The sequence below is a fragment of the Bipolaris sorokiniana genome, assembly GCF_000338995.1.
Source record: "Bipolaris sorokiniana ND90Pr unplaced genomic scaffold COCSAscaffold_8, whole genome shotgun sequence".
In the NCBI taxonomy this organism is placed as follows: domain Eukaryota; kingdom Fungi; phylum Ascomycota; class Dothideomycetes; order Pleosporales; family Pleosporaceae; genus Bipolaris; species Bipolaris sorokiniana.
The window spans coordinates 1,578,770-1,597,565 of NW_006911902.1; the positions used below are offsets into that span (position 1 = coordinate 1,578,770).

The following is an 18,796-nucleotide window of genomic DNA, read 5'->3' on the forward strand; positions in this document are numbered from 1 at the left end:
CGAGTGCCAATGGAGAATAGTACTGGGCGTAGCAAGCTGCGACGACGCGAAACAGTAGGGGCGGTCTTATTGTGAGGCTTTCCGCGTCCAACATGACGGAGCCTGCCACACGCCCCGGGCGCGCATCTGGCTACTATTCTCTTGTTCGCTCGAGCACTGTCGCCACTCACTTACATACCACTACATTGGCTCGGGGGTACAAGCGGTGAAGAACCTAACATCGCGAATCCGAGGCGCAAATCATTCATTGACTTTGCATCCACCATCAACACACACGCACTACAAGACAAGCAACACAGCGCAGGCGCCGTCTTTTGCATACAACAGTGCTGTAAGCAACCGGGTCGCGTAACCTCGTGAACGACATATCAAGAAAGAATATTGCCAGACGTATACAGCGACACGTCGCACACCTACCAGCCCTATGACGTACCGCGACCATAATGCCTATGCATACCCGCCCACCCGGCCACGGCCCCTCATCGAGCAGATACCAGACTATCGCGAAGACCTCGATGTATCAGACGAGGAAGACGGATTCTACCAACGCGAAGACGACTTCTTCCTCCCACCCAAGATCCAGGTCGCCATCCTCCGCACAACCGACCGCATCCCCCGGAGAATCAAGCGCCACTGCGCCGCATACATTTTCGTCTTTTTCCTGGCCATTGCCAGTTGGTGGACATACTTTGGCCCGCGTCGCGCCGCATTTGTCCAGGAACTGCATCTGATGGACCACACGCCGACCATGAGCTATGGCAGCCAGGTGCGCCCCGAGTTCAAAGGCATGATCCAGGTCACGGACATGGACGAGCAGCATTTGCCCAAGGAGAACAAGCGCCTCATCTTCATCGGCGATGTTCACGGCTGCCGCGCAGAGCTCGAGCATCTCCTCAACAAGGTCGCCTTTGACCAGTCGCGCGACCACATCGTCATGACGGGCGACATGATCGCAAAGGGCCCGGACTCGGCTGGCGTCATCAAACTCGCCCGCAAATACGGCGCCTCATGCGTACGCGGAAACTGGGAAGACAAACTGCTCCTCTCCATCGCCGAAGCCCAAGACCGCCACGTCCTCGTCATGCCCACCGCCGCCGACTCCGACGAGTCAAAACTCGAATTCCTCGGCGCAGCCACCGCATCCCAGGGCAACGCCAAGTTGCGCAAACTCGCAAAGCAATTCTCCAAAAAGGATATCGACTACCTCCGCCAATGCCCCGTTATCCTCCGCGTCGGCACCGTACCCACCCTCGGTACCCTCGTCACCGTGCACGCAGGCCTCGTCCCAGACATCCCGCTCGAGCACCAAGACCCCTTCCACGTCATGAACATGCGCAGCATCGACCTCAAAACACGGATTCCATCGTCCAAGCACAATGGTACTCCCTGGGAAAAATTCTGGAACCATCGCCAGCAGAAAATGAAGGCGAAGGAGCGCACGACGGCGGTTTATGGACATAATAGGAAGAAGGGGCTTAATGTGCATGAGTACTCGTACGGGCTGGATACCGGGTGTGTTAGTGGGGGAAAGCTTACGGCGTTAGTGGTGGATGGGGAGGGGAAAGCAGAGATTGTGCAGGTTAAGTGTGGGGTTGAGGGAGGATATGGGAGTGAGTAGGATGGTAATGTTTTACAAGTTTTTTTTCCCGCATTTATGGCGTTTTTTTTGTTTGTCTGTTGTTGTACGATAATTTGGATAGATGAGTGGGGTGAGTTATATGGGCATTTTTCACGCAAGCGATGCAGGCCGACTTCATTTGTTGGTGTTGAGTAATTTTGGATAGCATAGGGTGTAGACTGTGTGTTGCTGTCAAGGCGAGATAGAAATATATTGCTCAGAAATGTGACTTGTAGGTTAGATATAGTAAGGCAGTTGACATATTAAGATACTACAACTGATTTATTTTTATCTGCTCGTTTCGTGCAAAAGTCTACATCTCCTTGATCAAAGTCTGCTCGTAAAGTCGATATGTATATGTGGCTTTGTAAAGAAGAGATTACAGCATGCCCTGCCATTGCTACTATTGCTATTTTCACATCGAGTATCTATCTCTTTTTTTCCATGTAGAGTGACAGTTGTGCAAGATTTAATTAGAAGTACCGCGAGGATTGGAATAGATGTTGAGATGTTCTGCATTTATAATAGATACGGATTCTGGGTTCTGCGTAAGAGTAGGTAAGTAGTCAAGTAATCGAGTAGTCAAGCGACGGTATTTCAAAGGAGAAGCTAATAACTCTGTGCGGAAAAAAATCTTGCTTCCAATCGTTTCATCATCATCAGTTGCGTATCGCGATTAGCTCAAGTAGTGTTCCCTGGATGAATCTATACAATTCAAGTGTCTCAAATAATCAGTGATCTGGGTTTTCAGAGATATGTCAAGATCTTCAGGATCTCTCGCTTTACCTTGTTGGAGTTGTGTAGCGTATGTTGGGATATTGATTGTTCTAGGTAACGGTAAGAGCAGCTAGCATGTATGGTGGTAGGCTGCCGGAACGTTCAGTAGTTGTAATAGTGGGTAGCTAGAGCAACCGGATTAGCCAGATCAGCCGGCAGCCACAGCAGTAGATGGTCGGAGTGGTATCTTAGTAGGTGTGGGTTCTTGCTATATGGACATAGCTGATTGAACATATTGAGAAGGGAGTCGAGAATTTAATTGGGGGGGAGTCGTTATTATATTTCATAGCTGAGGTTCAATGAAAGATAGATTCGAGTGTGATGAGGTGAGCTTTTTTGTTGGAGCGAGAGGAAATGCAGGATAGGACAAGGCAATAGAAGAATTTATGCATATAGATACAATGGAGATCATAAAGAAGATAGCTGTTGTCGTTGGCTTTATGTCCTATTTCAAAACTTACCTTGGAGCATGGAGTTGGTTCAAGCTCGGGACTGACAGTGGTAAGGTACGGCCCAATTCGCCTATATGTGGGGATGATATATCCAATACTGGAAAGTCAGAGTACTACCTGTCATTGTTTTCCAAGAAACACTAAGCTGATTTGTTTATCATAAACCAAGTCTAAGTCATCCAAGTAGTTTAGGTAACTTTCAGAAACAGCATTGTATTCCTATAGCCACAGCACTGTCTAGTTAGCTGTTATATCTTGGCGGAGGCGTAAGTATTTATATATTCTGTAGCGAAAGCTTGAATATGGAAAAGATAAATACATGATACATGAAAAGACAGAGATACGTATAGACAATCATACATGCAGATAGATCTTCACGTAGATAGCTGAATTTGATTTAGTCCATGGACTTGAAGAGCATCAGTAAGTACCACTGCATGAAAAACAGTGAGTGTTTCTCCTCTCTCTGCGGTACAGATCCAGGAGACAAAGCAAGTAGTTTCGAGGGGTTCATGACAGCACTGCAAAACTTTAGAATGACCTGGGTCGACTTGTGTGATACATCCGTAAATCTATTGGAAATAAGGAGAGACGGCGGGCATAAGAGGTGCATGTATTTCCTTACACCTCTCCTTGAGGAAGGAGGGAAAAGAACAGTGAAAGGAAACATGTCTATGAAATAGAGTTTTCGAGTTAAAGAACACAATGGATACACACAGGCAAATTATTATGAGGATTTGTAAAAGTATACACAAAACTACAGGTCATTCCTACGCAAATGAAGAGCTGTATTGAGAGAAGTGTGTCCTGCAACACTGAGAAGCCGGGTTGCGTGCAAAGCAACTGAAGGGACTCTCCTGGAACTCTGTCAGCACGGAACGAGCTCAATCACATGATCAAGTATCTCTCCTTCATCACAAGATCTGTAGTTCTTGGGAAAATTGTCTCCATAAAACTTGTGCTGTTTTTCTAATTCCTACCCGCAAACGTCTTTTTGTAGACGAGTCAGTAAAGAAACCTACACAGCACCACGTCCACCCACAACCCAGCAATGTCGGAGAAAAGAACAAGCTCAGGTTCCAAACAATATCACCTCCGATTGATGCGCGTATTTTCAGTAAGACGTCAGTGACTGATACTTCACACTCAAACACACAGTCATCTTCATGCAATCAAGCGTTCTTCTTGTCTTGTCCCGTCTCTCCATTTCACCTCCACAATATACGCACCGCTTGCGCCATATACTTACTGCTGTACACCAGACATACGCCATTCTCCATCCTGCCACTATGTACCCTGCCAAACCCTCATTGCTGTTACACGCTACACAAAGTCTAAGTCGCTCCACAAACGCGGTTCGGCACAAACCAGATTACCCAGGATTCACCCATTTTGCTTTTTCCTCCAAACGACACATGGAGCTTATGTACCTAGCTGTAACTAGGCAACACGGGTCCACTGATGTGAGCGCGGGAACAAGACCCGGCAGAGTAGTGAAAGCCGTGATCTGTATCGTGGATTCTATGTTATGCAATAGATAATAAGGGGATACTTTGGGGTGTCGGCTAGAATTCGGAGGAGCGGCCTGGAGGTATGGGAAGGTGGTAAGAAGGGGGGGTCGAATGTTGTACTACGTAGTATTTTCAATAAAGTTTGATGGGAGCGGCAATCATGTGCCGTGGTTTTTTTGGAAGATCTGCGCTTTGGGGTGACTTGGCGTACATACAGGCGGGACAACTTGGGGTTGCATGAGAGTGGAGACTGGGAAAATAATGGAAGAGGTTCAATTGGATTGGATGAATATTGGTGTGGTTGTACACATGGTATTAATGTAGAGTAATATTAAAATATGGGATAGTTTGCACTCGACCATCTAAGTTTTCACCTTGTCACGCTGACTTAGAGACTGGATCCGGCTTGAGTTGCTCCAGGGAACTGTTGTTGCAGAGCGTCCCAAAGCGGCTCACCGCCCTCGGTCAGATCCTTCCAGGCGGGACAAGACAAACTCAATAGTGGTGCTGCAAGCGTGTCGGTCACTAGCCTAATCGGGACTTCGAGTGTGGAAAGGAGTCCAGAGAGCGAATTAGGTAAGAAAGTCTTGAGCACCTGTAGTACGAAGCAGAGCAGGTTGTTGTTCTCCAATAAAGTCGTGAGGTTTACCACGCCGTTGGTAATGTCACTGAGATCGACGCCAGTGAATGAGTTCACCTTGCCAGTGTTGCCGCCAATGCTGTAGCCAAATGTTAGGTACTGAGAATAGACGTGCAGAGCGAAATATCATATGCACATACCTGCCGAGAACGGGATGTTTCAAGACCCAGTTGACAATGTCCAAGTTAAGTGGGACCAAACCATATTCGGTTGTCCTGCGGTACCAGTTGTTGGGAATAGTCTCGTGCCCCTTGCGGTACTCGAAAGTTCCATTGTCCTTCTTGAAAACACCAAAGAAGCTTCGGAAAACCTCTTGGGTCAGAATGCCATCGGGATGCTCGGCTGTGTGATTGGATAGAATGCGGCCCAGGAAGAAGTAACCGGCGTTGCGACTGACCATGCCACTGACAGGACCATAGTAGAAGTATGGGTTGGTTGCGACGCTATTCGCCCAGCGACGAGCGGCTTGATCAGCGAGTAGATCCATGGAGAGCACACCATTTTTGTCGGCACGGTTGTGGAAGTCCATGAACAAGGTCATATTCATGGTCGCGGCGTCGCCCGTGACATAAAGATCATTGCGTGTGAGCGACGAATCCGACTCGATCCAGTTATGCGAACCCGCAAGACCTCGAGGTTTCCCTAGTAACGCCAAAAGTGTGAGTGCCTGTTATTACATGTGTGCTTTGGAGATACGACGACATACCCAAAAGTCCAACTAGGTTGCCCAAGAGGTTTTGCCCTACGAGTCCAGTGGGTGGACCTCCAATGGAGAAACCTGGATTCAGCGACAGTGGGTTGCCAGTCCAGACAGTTCCCATAATACCGAGAATGAGGGAGAGTTCTAAACCCATACCCATGACTATAATATCAAAAAATTAGAAATTATTCCATCCCCTGGTTATATGCGATTGGCGAAACGCACCTTGGTTGATGGCTGTGACAACTTCTGCAAAACTAGTGATACCAGTGCGAGAAATGTAGCCATGATTTGCCAGGGCATTCAGTCCAGGACAGGGACCGCGCTGGTCGGTGGACTTTGGAGCCTGAAACGCATGTTTTCCAGAGACATCAATGGGTTTGGTGATGTCGATGATGAACCTCTTCTCCTTTTGGTAGTCCTCCACTGACCGGATTGCTGCATTCAGCTTCTCCGGCGTTAGGCCATGCAGGTGGCGGTGTTCGAGAGAAGGAAAAGCGTTGACGACACTTTGCCCCAGCGAAAGAGTGAGAAGAGCAAGTGAGAATTTCATAATGAACGACTAGAGTTGGTAAAGAAATCACTTGAACGAGTGTTTGGGAATTTAGAAATAATCAGAAATGAATGCCTGACTCTTACTCGCTATCAGCCAGTGAGAAATGGGCAATTAGTATTTCGACGTCAGACCTCCAAGGATGCCCGGTGGAGAATGATCTTTGGGGCGTTATGCGAGCGGCGGGATCCGGATACATAAAATCCGCTAGGTACCTACTCAGTATCTCATCAGCGGGCTCGGTGTGTCGGTGTGACTTTGCGACCAAAGCAGTAAATCGCATGGCTGGGCAGGAAATGAATGGGGGCGAATCCTCATTTCCACAGGTCCCAAGACTGTGGGGAAACCGTTGAGTAGTCTTATGCACGAAGAGGATACCTTTGGGTCTCGGGCCGTTTCCTTTTGGGACATAGCCTGTGGGTGTTTTCTGAAAACAAGGAAGATCAACAGCTGCGCCGCCGTGAAATAAAGCAATGCCTACGGTCTCGGCTGGAATTGCATGTTCGTAAGACGGAACCAATTTGCTGATTTCCTGCAAGAAACGTGTAGAGAAAGATCGACAGTGGTAGCCCACTAGAAAGGTACAAGCATCAGTTAAACGGCCCGTTTATCGACAGCTAGTCAGCCCCACCAAACCTGTGCTGTCACACCCGATTTGGCGTTTAGCCCCGGTCGGCCGTCTGTCCCTACGCTCGGGTACAAAGTGAAACAGATCAGTCTTGTTACTACCTCAAAAAGAGTAATTCTAGGAGAGGAGGCCTCAAGGCACCGACTCATATACCAAGCAACATCCGGGGCATAATACGAGCACACAACGCCTTCTGGAAGCACCGACCGCAGTGGATCTGAGAAAGAAAAAGAACTAGTAACTCCCGTATCCACAGTTTCAAGTCTGGAATGAATAAGTAAGAAAGTGATTTGCAAGTTACAAAAGCAGAATTGGCAAAGGGGTGTATCCCTTTGTAACCCCTTGGACTGCGCTGTGAGATATCCCACAATGACGCACACCGACTTGGAAACTCAGGCGAAGATCCACTGACAGGGTGGTACCCGGAAGCCGGGGATGTCCCTGAACCGGGTTACATCCCTATTCCCCAGCTGCAAGAAGGAGTTTTTGTAAATGGGGGGCGTGGTATACAGACAAGGTTCTTAGTCAGTCTTGCTTCCCGGGCTGCCACGGTAGCTTGGTGACGCACTGTCACCCGTGTCTGCGCCGCCTTGCTATCACGAGTAAGACGGCAATTCTCGACCCCTCTCTTTGTCATGCCACAGTCATGGTCGGCGACTTTGACATTTCTTATATCTGTTGAGAACACTGCTACATGGTAAGGGTGGATGACGCATCTGAGTGAGATATACGCAAGAGGCATGCGTGTGTTTGTGTAGAATAGAATGTAATTGCTTAATTCGTGTATGTATTAACTAATAGCCATGAGAGTGACGTAGAATAGGTATATGATGCTTTTTTCCCCAACAAAACAAGAAACAGATATGGCTGCCCATGTGATTCTAAGAATTCCCCAAGATCCCAAACGCCATCAATGGCTAACCGGAGCATTTTCCGCTTCTGAACATGCGCCATGATAGCATAATTGCAACAAAACTAACTCAAACATGCTCCTTTCCTGTCATTGGCCGGTTCCAATCCTGTGGGCGGTCATTAGGATGTGAGGCACTGTTGTGATCAACATTGACCTCGTGCGTTTGTGTGATCCAAGTGTTGGACTCTTTGCGGGAATGTGGTTGGGCTTCCTTGGTGAGATGGGCACGATCGCTGCTGTCGATATCAGACAGCGGAATAAAACTGTCATCTTTTGTGAGCCCCTTTATTGAGACCCGACCCAATTTGCTGGGAGTAGTGGAAGAAGTTGCGTGGGATCCGCCGCTCTTGTCTGTCGAGTTCTTGCTTGCTTTGACGGTTGTCTTCATCTTTGGCCATAGCTTGCCGATCAGGAACCGATGGGCAGGCATGCATCCGCAAACAATGGAGACATCAATCTCAATCAAACTCCAGAGTCCAGCGTCGACGTAGTTCCAGGTAATGTTTTGTGTGTTGGCGAAATGGATGAGCGAGTACAAGCGGACAGCCGAGACCACAATGACGAAGATACCAACGCCAAACATACTCATGACCATAAGCTTCTTCTTAATGCCCATATTCAATCCAGCCAAGTGCTTCATTGGGAGACCCATAACGATTGCATCCAACGCGATGTTGATGGCAGCTGCGATCCAACCCTGAAGATGGATGTCGTTGCATGTACCTTTGTGTAGTCCATCCCACTGTGTCCAGGCCATACTGACAGGCGTACATTGGAAGAGAGTGGCGAAGAAGAAAGCAACGGTATACGCAGCCGATAGACCCATGACGCTGTAGACAATCATCTTGAACTTCTTATCTGGAAAGACGCGAAGGTAAAAGAAGAGAATGGAGATCTTGGAAATACCAAGAGCTGTCACGTAAAAGATTTCTCCGTAGAAATAGTACCTGAGAACATTGGTGATTTGGTAATCCTTCAATGTCCAGATATCCCGGCCAAGGCCGTTATCCACCACTGGAGAAGAATGTTAGCAAGTTTGCTTGGGTTAAACGAGAAAACCAAGTTCTTACACTGTTTGATAAAGATGGTAGGGGGGATGGCGAGCCCAACCACAACGGCCATGGTGGCATCGTCCCATGACACCTGACGACCGTGTTTACCGATACTGGCCGCCATTCTGAGAACGAAGGATACTAGAGCGATTGCACATCCAACAATGCCACCGACGATGAATTTCTGGCCGCTGTAGCGTTCGGGGACTCCGCAGCCTTTGCTGCTGACATTCTTTGTTTCTATCACTATTGTCAGTGTCCAAACGCGTCAACTGTCAATGACTGGGTCATCTTACGCAGAAGTTCGTATTTGGTACATGTCTTCGCGGCACATAGACCGACAGCAGCATTGAGAGCCGTATTTGTGCACAAGCACGCCGAAGTGAGATTTGTCGCGCAGGATGATGTGGGGATAACCTCCATAAAACAAGCCAACTACACTCATCTGTTAGGTACGAGATTTGGTCATCTTGCAACAGGAGAAACATACCGCACACTTAGGCATATTTTCTGCTAGAGTAACCAGTGGGTTTTGTGCTTGAACGCCGGCTGCAAAGGCTGCAAGCCCTACCAGGACGTTTACAAACTTCATGGCGAGATGGAAGGTGTGCCTTGCCAAAATGCAAAGCAAAAACAAAAAGTATTATTGGTATAAGTAAAAAAAAGATTGATTGGCGCAGTGTCGGAAGCCACGCTGATGATCAGGGTCCCGGAGGTATGTACATGTATGAATATAAATCCGCAGTGAGCTTTGTCCGGTTGACTTACTGAGTAGTTGTTGGACGTGAAAAAGGCTCGGCAAGTGCCGTACACCCTCAGTTCATGAGCTTGACAGCCAAGAGAAAATTCTCCGATGTCATGAATCCGCATAAAATGTCACCAGCCAGGGTGACGAAGACAAACCAAAGCAATGGGTCGCAGTGATAGTAGCGTCGCATCGAGAACAATATCAGCGCTGCAAAACAAGCTACAGAACCACCTGTGCGCAGTTTTCCCACTGGCAGGGTACTTCGTATGCCAATCCTATGCCTTGCCGCATAAGACGGGCCCTTGAGCATTTCTTCCCCGAACGCTAGCCCCCTCTGAAAACGTCCGCTAGGAGCATTTTCTTACCAGTAATACCCGTACCGACGGCTAGCTTGCCGGAAGATATGAGCCGACATGAAAGGTGGGTGCAGTGGGTGCAGGCATGAAGCTTGCGTAGGTATACCCATCACCCAAGTGGAATCCGTCGTGGAGAACTTGTGGATGGGCCCTTTGTGGTTGTGCTGGGACTTGGGCGTGGTGATGAGCACAGGAGAGGCCCACTCCTGGCCAATCAGCGTCATGGCTGTTTACATACGCGCGTGAATGGCATGTGTCCAGCCAACCCAGCGGCAGGATTTCTTTATGCCTCTGTGATTGGCACTGTGACAGGTGCAGCATCGCGAAATTCCATCCCGTCTCCGATTTTTGATGTTTGGCAGGAAAGAAACCCTATCGTGTCGGCGGAGGCACTTGTCTGGGAAGAGGAGCTACGAGTCATGGCGATCGGGACGGCCCCCTCAAGATTTCGTCCAACGTCCTGGGCGGCCCGAATCCTAGCATGCTTGACGCGCGGTCCCTCGACTCTCCTGCCTAGAGAAAATGCAGCCTAGCATCAACGACCTTTTCCTTTTGTGTGAATAAACTAGACAGCCTGACTCGCGACATTGCAGACAGGGCTGCCACTAGAGCTGCAACCCCGAAGCGTGGAGCATCCCACGGATGCCTCTGGATTGCGCTACTGCGAGATTGACCCTTCTTACTAGGTTTGGAAAAGCGAGAATGGACATGTTAGGTTAGGTACCGTCTTGCTAGCAAATCTTGAGCGCAGAAGGGGATAGTTGATCGATGATCCCAATCACGGTGCTGACGACTTTCTCTGCCGGCAGGACATAGTGACGGCGTCAGGTGAACCGCATGCTAGGATAAATCGTGAGGGGGACTTGCCTTTTTTCAACTCCCCTACACACTTTCTTTGCCACAGTGGTGTGCATATCAACATTCGTTTTTCACCCAGTCATTCTTTTAACTTAGTTTAGCACATAAGGTACTATCACCATGATTGTCATCAAGGCTCTTACCGTCCTTTCATTAATTACTTCCTTTGCGGGTGCTCGTATCATGTATGCTTCCTATCCTTATACCTACACATGACATAGTCACATGTGCTCACTACAACAATAGCGATGGTGCGCAGCACACCCCATATGGCGGCGCCAACGTAAAGCGTGCTACCAATGTTACCGACACCACGACCCTAGAAGACTATGAGTATGTCATTGTTGGGTCTGGTGCTGGTGGTTCACCCCTCGCAGCCAGGCTAGCTCTTGCTGGCCACAAGGTCCTTTTGCTAGAGGCTGGAGACGACCAAACGAACACGACCGAGTACAATGTCCCAGCGTTGCATGCGGTCGCGACCGAGTATGAACCTATGAGGTGGGATTTCTTTGCTAAGCACTTTGATGACGAGGAAGAGATGAAGAGGGACACCAAGCTCACCTACCAACTTCCTGATGGCTCTCGTTACACCGGCGCCAGCCCCCCTGCTGGCGCGGAACCACTGGGCATTCTATACCCCCGTGTCGGATCCCTGGGTGGTTGCACTGGACACAATGCCCTTATTGCCATTTACCCGTACAACAGTGATTGGAGAAACATCCAAGAACTCACTGGCGATGATTCCTGGGCCCCAGAGAAGATGCGCAAATTCTTTACCCGTCTCGAGAGGTCGCGCTACCTGCCCAGCAGCATTGCTGGCCATGGATTCAATGGCTGGCTCGAGACCTCAGTGACCGACTTGACATTGATTGTCCAAGATCTCAAGGTCGTCTCTCTGGTCTTGGCCGCCGCTACCGGCCTGGGCAAGTCCCTTCTTTCGTCGCTCTTGACCACCGTTACGGGCTTGGCTCAGGTGCTGCTCCGTGACATTAATAACCCCAGCCCCAACCGCGATGGGCAAGAGGGCATGTGGCAGGTTCCTCTGTCCATGAACATTCCTGCCTACAAGCGTGCCGGACCAGTCGACTTCCTCCGCCAAGTCATCGAGGCAAAGAATGCCGACGGCAGCCGCAAGTACCACCTTGACATTCAACTCAACACTCTGGTCACCAACATCAGGTTCAACCAAACCGCCGATGGCAAGCCCAAAGCCACTGGTGTCAACTTCTTGACTGGAAGGTCCCTTTACGGCGCAGACCCTAGACGTCAGTCTGGACGTGCTACTGACAAGGGCACCAAGGGTGCTGTCACTGCTACCCGAGAGGTCATCATCTCCGCTGGCGCCTTCAACACTCCCCAACTCTTGAAGCTTTCTGGTGTTGGACCTAGGGATGAGCTTGAGAAGTTTGGAATCGAGGTCGTCAAGGATCTTCCAGGTGTAGGTACCAACCTCCAGGATCGCTACGAAGTCCCCGTCACTGGCCAGGCCCCAACCAAGATTTCTCTCCTCAACGGCTGCACTTTCCTCGAGGGCTACGACAAGTGCCTTGAGAAGTGGGAGAACCTTCCTTTGGGTATCGGAAAGGGTGTCTACGCTACCAACGGTGTTGCCTTGGCAGTTACCAAGAGGGCCAGCAACTCCATCCACGGCAACGCTGATCTGCTCGTCGCTGGCTGGCCTGCTTACTTCAACGGCTACTACCCCGACTTCTTCAAGAACGCCACCAGGGGCCAGAACCACTGGACCTGGCTCGTTCTCAAGGCCGAGTCTCGCAACAATGCTGGTACCGTCACTCTGCGCAGCGCTGATCCCCAGGACGTGCCCGAGATCCGCAAGCGCAATTTTGCTATTGGCGGCGACGAGGACCTCGACGCCCTTGTCGAGGGAATGAAGTATAGCCGCAAGGCCTTCCAGAGCCTCGTCCCTCTCGATGGCAAGTTCCAGGAAGTCTGGCCTGGCAAGTCTGTCCAGACCGATGAGCAGTGGAAGCAGTTCGCCAAGTACGAGGCCTGGGGTCACCACGCCTCTTGCACGTGCCCCATTGGTACCGATGACGACAAAATGGCCGTCCTCGACTCCAACTTCAAGGTCCGCGGAATCGAAGGTCTCCGTGTCGTTGATGCCTCTGTTTTCCCCAAGATTCCTGGTACCTTCCCTGTCATCTCTATCTACATGATCTCTGAGAAGGCTTCGGATGTCATCATTGCGGATGCCAAGAACTCCAAGGCTTAGATAATAAGATTGTTTGTCGTTGTCAAAACACATACCCCCTTGCTAGTAATATACCTTAATCATACAAATTATTTCAAAATGTGCATATTTAAAGAGTCTTACAGACTTTTCTACACAATTCGATATCTATACCATACTATTCCCTGTCTTAAAAAGAGGCGCTCGCTTATCGTTCTTTTGGGTCGGGGGCCCCATGCGTCTGTGGGGACTTATCGATTTTACTATCTATATGTGCGCTTTCTTATATCCGAGTAGTAACGGGCATCTTTCAATAAACAAGCAAAAGGCGTCCCGTCCCGTGCTCCGCAGCTGAGAAAAACTATAAACTGACTTTGCTGTCAAGCAAACGTTGCTCTATGACATCAGAAGCGAAAAGAACTCAATGACCGGGCTAGTGTGGTCTCTAGCCTTGTCATCACAACTCCAAGGTACATTAGCAGGAAGTATTCAACACGTCATCTCGCCGGTCCTTCACGACCAAGCCTCAATCCCCAACCCGCGGTCTCCTCGCCTCCCGCTCACTCTCCAAAAACCCCACCTCCTCCGCCTTCCTCATCAACCCACACGCCTGCCCCCTCGCCCTCTCCCTCCTCTCCCTCATTCCCTTCCACCTCCTCGGCGCCATCCTCCCCACCCCAACCTCCTCCTCCTCTCTATCCACCTCCACCCTCGCAAACCCCAGCAAATTCTCCTTAGCTTTGTTAACACTCCCATACGCGGCCTCCCACTCCCTCAGCCCCACGCGCGTGAAATACAAGATTTCCGTGAGCGACGGTCGCTTGCGCTGCGGAAACTCCAAACACCGGAACACGAGTTCCTCGAGGCGGCTGCTGTAACTGAACGAGTAGTTTTCGTGGTGCTCGAAGCCGAGCTGGGACTGCTCTGTGCTGGTCATGCCGCGCGAGACCCAGGGTTCCATCATGTTGAGCATTGTGAGGCCGACGTTGAAGATTTCCGAAGCGATGTCGACAGGTTGGTTGCGGTAGTCTGGGAAGTTTTTGAAGTCGTGTTCCTTGTACGCGTTAGCTGGGGCTCTCTACGCACTAAGAATCGGGGGAGGGTTAGTTGAACTGGTGGGAAACTTACCGGTGGACCATATCCCACAGTACCTACACCGATCTCCTTGCGCTTTGGATCGTCAAAGTAGCGGTCGTCGAAACAGAGGCCGAAATCAATCATTTTCGGGGTTGGATAGGCGGGGTAGTAGTCAGGCTGTGGTGCTGCTAGCACGACGTTGTAGGGTTTGATATCTGGGTCTAGTAAGAGCGACGATAAGAGATTAGTGTTGTATCTTCGCGTATCGAAGAGTCAAATGAGGGGGAGTACTTACTTATAATAGGCTTCCACCCCTCAACCGGCTCAAGATCCAAGCCCTCACCGTAACTATCCAACGGTAAGTGCTTGGGCACCGGTCTGCCCAGCGCCATGACGAACACTGCTTCAGCCATTGCGCGGAATACGAGCCATAGGAATGGTTCGGGGAGTTGTTTGCTGTTGAGGGATTTAGCAATGATCCAACCACAACTTTACGGTAAAGAAAGAATAAAAAAGCGAACTTACCCCGGATTCTCAAGCGCATGTTTCGCCAGATAATCCCCCAAATCCCCATGCTCAGCATACTCCATGAAGATATAACCGAGCTGCGGTGAGCTAGCTCTTCGACGGATAGCCGATCCGTACGCTTTCAGGACATGTGCACAAGGTACATTGGAGAGCTTCTTGTGCGCATTTTCGTATTCACGATTGAGACTTTTCTCGACCTCGCAGGTTGTGAGGGAGCCTATTATTTTGATGACCATTCGCTGATGTGTATTGTCAGTCCTTGTTTTTCTTTCACATACAGCATTTATATATATTGTATTTACCTTTAGAATGAGATGATCCGCAGACACGAGCGCAAACAAATGTACAATGCGCTGAGTTTGGTAGTCGCCGAGTGTGGCTTCTGGGACTTGCATGAGCGTTCGCTCAAAGACCCAGCGCGAGCCTGCGGGTTTTTTGGGCTTGTTCGTTGGTCGTGCGTCGTGGAGGTTTACGAAGGCGATATCTGACATTGTGGCTTCTGGGGTTGGGTCCTTGATAAACAAATGGTCGCCGGGGGCGCCTGCGGGACGGAGATGTGGGAATTGAACGACATGTCTTTTGTAAAATTGGCTTCCACGGCTTATATAGTGGTTGTGCTCAGCGGGGGTTCTATTCTTCCATCTATTGATGAGGTTATGGGTCTGTGATTCTGTTTCTGAGGTCAGCACGCGTGTTGGAATGGGTTGAGTGGAGGATGGTTGAAACATACCGGCTCGCAATCGTATATCTGTGACCCTGCATCCATATATAAAAGCCCTGAAGTCATTGTGCTCCTCCTGACGGACATGTTTGTCGGAAAATGTGAGCAGAGCCGCATGATTTTCGAAATTTTCCTGGTGTAAACGTGGATCTGGCTCGCTTTCTGCGATCACAATAAACGGCTCTCGGCTGATGGCATCGGTATTTCCCCATGCGTGAACGACTTTCTTTTCCGACGGTATAGCTAGGTATATATGTAAGCAATGTACTTCGTTAAGTGCGCGATTGAACTTACTTCCTGTTCGCTGCCAATGCTTGAGCTTGTGACCGATCATAAATAGGCGAAAGTCTTCGCCATGACCTCCTTCGTTCTGGATAGAGTGGATCCAGCCTACTTCAAGTGTTCTAGGTATGTAAATCTGTTCTAGCGTGGCAAAGTCGATTTGCTGTGCAGCATATTGCGCTTCAATGTTTACAGCCATGGCAGCGTATAGAAAATCTTGTTTTAGTAAAGTAGATGGCATGAGATGATTCAAATCGATACTCAAGTCGTGGTTGTTGAAGATACAAGTGGCGGTTTGGGTCTTTGTTCAGCGCATTCACACAAGTCTTTGTATCACGAATGGCCGGATTTGGTGTCGTGTTTACTCCAATTTTGTGGCAAGTCAAACAAAGACAAAGCATTGTAATCGTGTGAAATGTGTCAAAGCCATTTGGGATTCTATTTCAGCACCGTGGAATATTGAAGCCGAACACTTGGCTCCAATGATACCAGTCAACACACCAAATATGGACACAACTACAGAGCAAACTTTTCGTGCTGGGTTTCTCTACTCTCGCATGCCGACATGGGGCTAAAGTGGTACATCACCTATAATCAAATCTGTTTCGTGCGGAAAGATGGCTTTGGTAACGACCGTTGTCGTGTCAAGAAGAAGTTAATTTTTGGCCAAGGATATCAACATCATACAATCGTAACTACGTGCCCTTATGTCAAGTCCTCAGTGCCTCCCCGGCGGCCTCCAGTCAAAAAGATCGCCTGCTTCTGTGCTCCAGGGACCAACGTCCAAATCCACAACAGGGCTCGGTAACTCGACTTCTTCCTCAGCAGCTGGCGGCGGCACATTTGTATGTACCTGCAAACTCTGCGTTCTCTTGAACTTGTGCCGGGGATCCGTTTTCTTGATAAGCGCGCTTAGCCCGCTATCCTTTTTCTTTCTCATCTTTACGCCAACTGTACTCGCAATTGTCGGCTCATTGGCAGTATTTGTAGTGGGGCTACTAGGCTTGGGCAAATTGAGCTTTTCCCATTCTTCCGAAATGCTGGGAATTGGTGCATCATTCTCACTTCGAACGCGTCGGAAGGCACGGTTCGACGATTTGTCTGCCTGTTTGATTTCCCCTCCGTCCTCGATAGGATCCGCAAGCGCTTTGGCGAGGTTCTTGGGTTTTTGAAGGAGTCCAGCGAGTTCAGTAGTACTCATCAAAGGCCCTCCTTTGTTGGTTAGTGAGGGGCGCGGTGAGAGCGACAGGGGTTCATTGTGTGGTAGTGGTGGAGAGTTTTGCTTAGAATTTGTCAAGGCTGATTGGTTTTTGGTACGAGTAGCAGTCTTCTTGAGTATGTCGCCCGTGGAGAGCGGTACTTTGCGAGAAGATGTTACTGAGGTTCGTGATTGTACATCGGAGACTTCGGTATGTGCTGAAGACACATCTCTCGATGCCGGTATCACTGGTTCCAGTTGTATAGAAGATGGGGCCTTTGGTGCCGCCTTGGGTTTTCCTGCCTTTTTCGTAGGTCTTTTTTCAGTCGTCTCATTAGCGGATGATGTTTTCGATTTAGTAGTTCTGGGCTCAATTGTGTTTGTTTGAACGGCCATGTTGCTGACCGTTTGCTCTACAGTATGTATAGGCGATGAAGCAACTAACAACTGCTGATCCATAAGACCGTGGATGACTTCTGGATCTTCCTGGAGACTGGGCGATGGTAGGGATGGAGACTTGGAGACTCTTGCTCTCTTTGCCGCGCCGTGACCCGCATTTGTCAGAATTCGCTTATTCTTTGGGTGTCTTTTAGCAGAGATGGAATCGTCGTCTTCCTGTGCGAGGACAGGTAACAACTGCTCATCCGCTGTACGGGAAGCTGTCCGCCTGACCTTGGTGCCAGCTACTCTAGATCCACTATCGGCATTTGCGCTTTCTGGTGGTAGAGCCTGGCATAACAACTTCCCACGCTTTACTCCAGTGGACAGTCGAAGGCATCGGGCCTTGCGAGCCGGAGGCGAGGAGGGTGCTGGTGGCGGGGACGGTTCTTTACGTGGTACTTGAACTGGCTGCAATGCAAACTCGATATTGGACAAGCGGTTTGAGGCGCTCACTGGAGGCGAGGAAGGTGGGGCTGGCTGCCTGGGTGTCTCCAGAGCCCACACACCAGGCAACGGCACTTTGCCTTTTGGGATCTTTGGGGTTTGTGCAGGGGGCTGACGAGGCACAACTATCTTGGCAGCCTGTGACTCTTCTCTCTTATCGGCAGCTCGAGGTGGTGTGCTCGGAAGTGTGATGTCGGAGAAGATGGTCGGGTGAGGCTCGGGCTCGGGCTCGTCCTCTATTGTAATGACGGTAGCCGTGGGGGGTATAAATTTCGCTGGCTGTCGAACTTTGCGTGCGGCTACAGCCTTTGACGGTCTCGGCGATGTTTCTTTTGGCTCAACATTCTCTTCGTGTAGGGGACTAGACGCTCTCCAGCTTGCAGGCGCTTGATTCGTCTTCTGTCTCTTTGCAGCCCGCTCCCCAGCCAACTCGTTTTCCTTTTCCTTTTCCTTGCGAGCCTCGTATGGTGACTTTATGGGCTGTGCCTTGCCAATGGGCCCCTTTGGAGTCCCGAGCAGCGTATTGAGGGATTTGTGGCGCAGTTGCGAGGCAGCCTTCTGCGCATTTGGTGGGGCCACTGACAATGGGCGTTGGAAGGGCTTTGTCTGGGAAGGTGGGTTCGGAGCGGGCGGCAAGTCCTTGGACTTCCTGCCCAGGACAGAGGCCAGATCCGTGTGCGTAATGCCCACAGGCTCCGACACCTCGACAAGCGCGCCATTGTTCAGGTTCAGCTCGTCGCCCTCGTGCAGCTCGTCGCTGTCCTTGTAGTAGGTGTCGCCGAGAAAGTTGCGGGCCTGATCGTAGACCATGACGCGGTTGTTGAAGGTGTGAAACTTGAGGAAGCCATCCTGCCAGCGCTTCTGCTTGCGGCGGACATCGTGGGTGAAGAGACAGCGGAACTCAGCAACGGGCGCGGTGCTCTGGGAGGCTTGGATGGCAGCAATGGCGGAGGCGTGTTGGGTGTGGCGCAGAGGGGCCGTCATGGCACGGGCAGTCTGGGGGGACGCGTGGTGGGCAGGTGTTTGGCATACGACATGGATGCGGGCGCGGGGTTGGTGGGCAGAGTGAAGGAGGCGGCCGCACGGCACGCGTGCTCTTTTCGCGCTA

At 50.2% G+C, this 18,796-nt stretch overlaps 6 protein-coding genes across 6 annotated transcripts; 2 read left to right on the forward strand and 4 right to left on the reverse strand.

The window, feature by feature from the left end:
• Window positions 1–100: 100 nt before the first annotated feature.
• Window positions 101–1,896, forward strand: COCSADRAFT_37662 (uncharacterized protein). The gene has a single exon (XM_007702294.1). It carries the CDS (start codon window positions 425–427, stop codon window positions 1,616–1,618), a length of 1,194 nt encoding a protein of 397 aa, XP_007700484.1. The 5' UTR covers window positions 101–424; the 3' UTR covers window positions 1,619–1,896.
• Window positions 1,897–4,642: 2,746 nt separating this feature from the next.
• On the reverse strand, window positions 4,643–6,350 carry COCSADRAFT_37663 (uncharacterized protein). The gene is made up of 4 exons (XM_007702295.1): window positions 5,924–6,350; window positions 5,705–5,860; window positions 5,139–5,640; window positions 4,643–5,077 (listed from the first exon to the last, which is right to left on the reverse strand). The coding sequence occupies exons 1-4, from the start codon at window positions 6,249–6,251 to the stop codon at window positions 4,747–4,749; spliced, it is 1,317 nt and encodes a 438-aa protein (XP_007700485.1). The 5' UTR covers window positions 6,252–6,350; the 3' UTR covers window positions 4,643–4,746.
• Window positions 6,351–7,859: 1,509 nt separating this feature from the next.
• Window positions 7,860–9,444, reverse strand: COCSADRAFT_358557 (uncharacterized protein; the record flags this gene model as incomplete). Its single annotated transcript, XM_007702718.1, has 4 exons — window positions 9,335–9,444; window positions 9,141–9,279; window positions 8,863–9,084; window positions 7,860–8,806 (listed from the first exon to the last, which is right to left on the reverse strand). The coding sequence occupies exons 1-4, from the start codon at window positions 9,434–9,436 to the stop codon at window positions 7,860–7,862; spliced, it is 1,410 nt and encodes a 469-aa protein (XP_007700908.1). The 5' UTR covers window positions 9,437–9,444.
• A 1,369-nt stretch (window positions 9,445–10,813) lies between these two features.
• Window positions 10,814–13,184, forward strand: COCSADRAFT_119401 (uncharacterized protein). The gene is made up of 2 exons (XM_007702719.1): window positions 10,814–10,991; window positions 11,053–13,184. The coding sequence occupies exons 1-2, from the start codon at window positions 10,927–10,929 to the stop codon at window positions 13,037–13,039; spliced, it is 2,052 nt and encodes a 683-aa protein (XP_007700909.1). The 5' UTR covers window positions 10,814–10,926; the 3' UTR covers window positions 13,040–13,184.
• A 339-nt stretch (window positions 13,185–13,523) lies between these two features.
• COCSADRAFT_161300 (uncharacterized protein) lies at window positions 13,524–15,804 on the reverse strand (the record flags this gene model as incomplete). Its single annotated transcript, XM_007702720.1, has 7 exons — window positions 13,524–14,051; window positions 14,126–14,295; window positions 14,370–14,530; window positions 14,600–14,841; window positions 14,905–15,272; window positions 15,333–15,566; window positions 15,618–15,804. 7 exons carry the CDS (start codon window positions 15,802–15,804, stop codon window positions 13,524–13,526), a joined length of 1,890 nt encoding a protein of 629 aa, XP_007700910.1.
• Window positions 15,805–16,236: 432 nt separating this feature from the next.
• Window positions 16,237–18,672, reverse strand: COCSADRAFT_144515 (uncharacterized protein; the record flags this gene model as incomplete). The annotated part of the gene is made up of 2 exons (XM_007702721.1): window positions 16,237–17,379; window positions 17,560–18,672. 2 exons carry the CDS (start codon window positions 18,670–18,672, stop codon window positions 16,324–16,326), a joined length of 2,169 nt encoding a protein of 722 aa, XP_007700911.1. The 3' UTR covers window positions 16,237–16,323.
• Between the last annotated feature and the right edge of the window lie 124 nt (window positions 18,673–18,796).

Coding starts and splice junctions, on each gene's coding strand:
- COCSADRAFT_119401 (XM_007702719.1), top strand. CDS start 10,927: ATGATTGTCATCAAGGCTCTTACCGTCCTTTCATTAATTACTTCCTTT. Junction 10,992..11,052: donor TTTGCGGGTGCTCGTATCAT/GTATGCTTCCTA, acceptor CTACAACAATAG/CGATGGTGCGCAGCACACCC.
- COCSADRAFT_37663 (XM_007702295.1), bottom strand. CDS start 6,251: ATGAAATTCTCACTTGCTCTTCTCACTCTTTCGCTGGGGCAAAGTGTC. Junction 5,861..5,923: donor TGTCACAGCCATCAACCAAG/GTGCGTTTCGCC, acceptor TTGATATTATAG/TCATGGGTATGGGTTTAGAA. Junction 5,078..5,138: donor AAACATCCCGTTCTCGGCAG/GTATGTGCATAT, acceptor ATTTGGCTACAG/CATTGGCGGCAACACTGGCA.
- COCSADRAFT_37662 (XM_007702294.1), top strand. CDS start 425: ATGACGTACCGCGACCATAATGCCTATGCATACCCGCCCACCCGGCCA.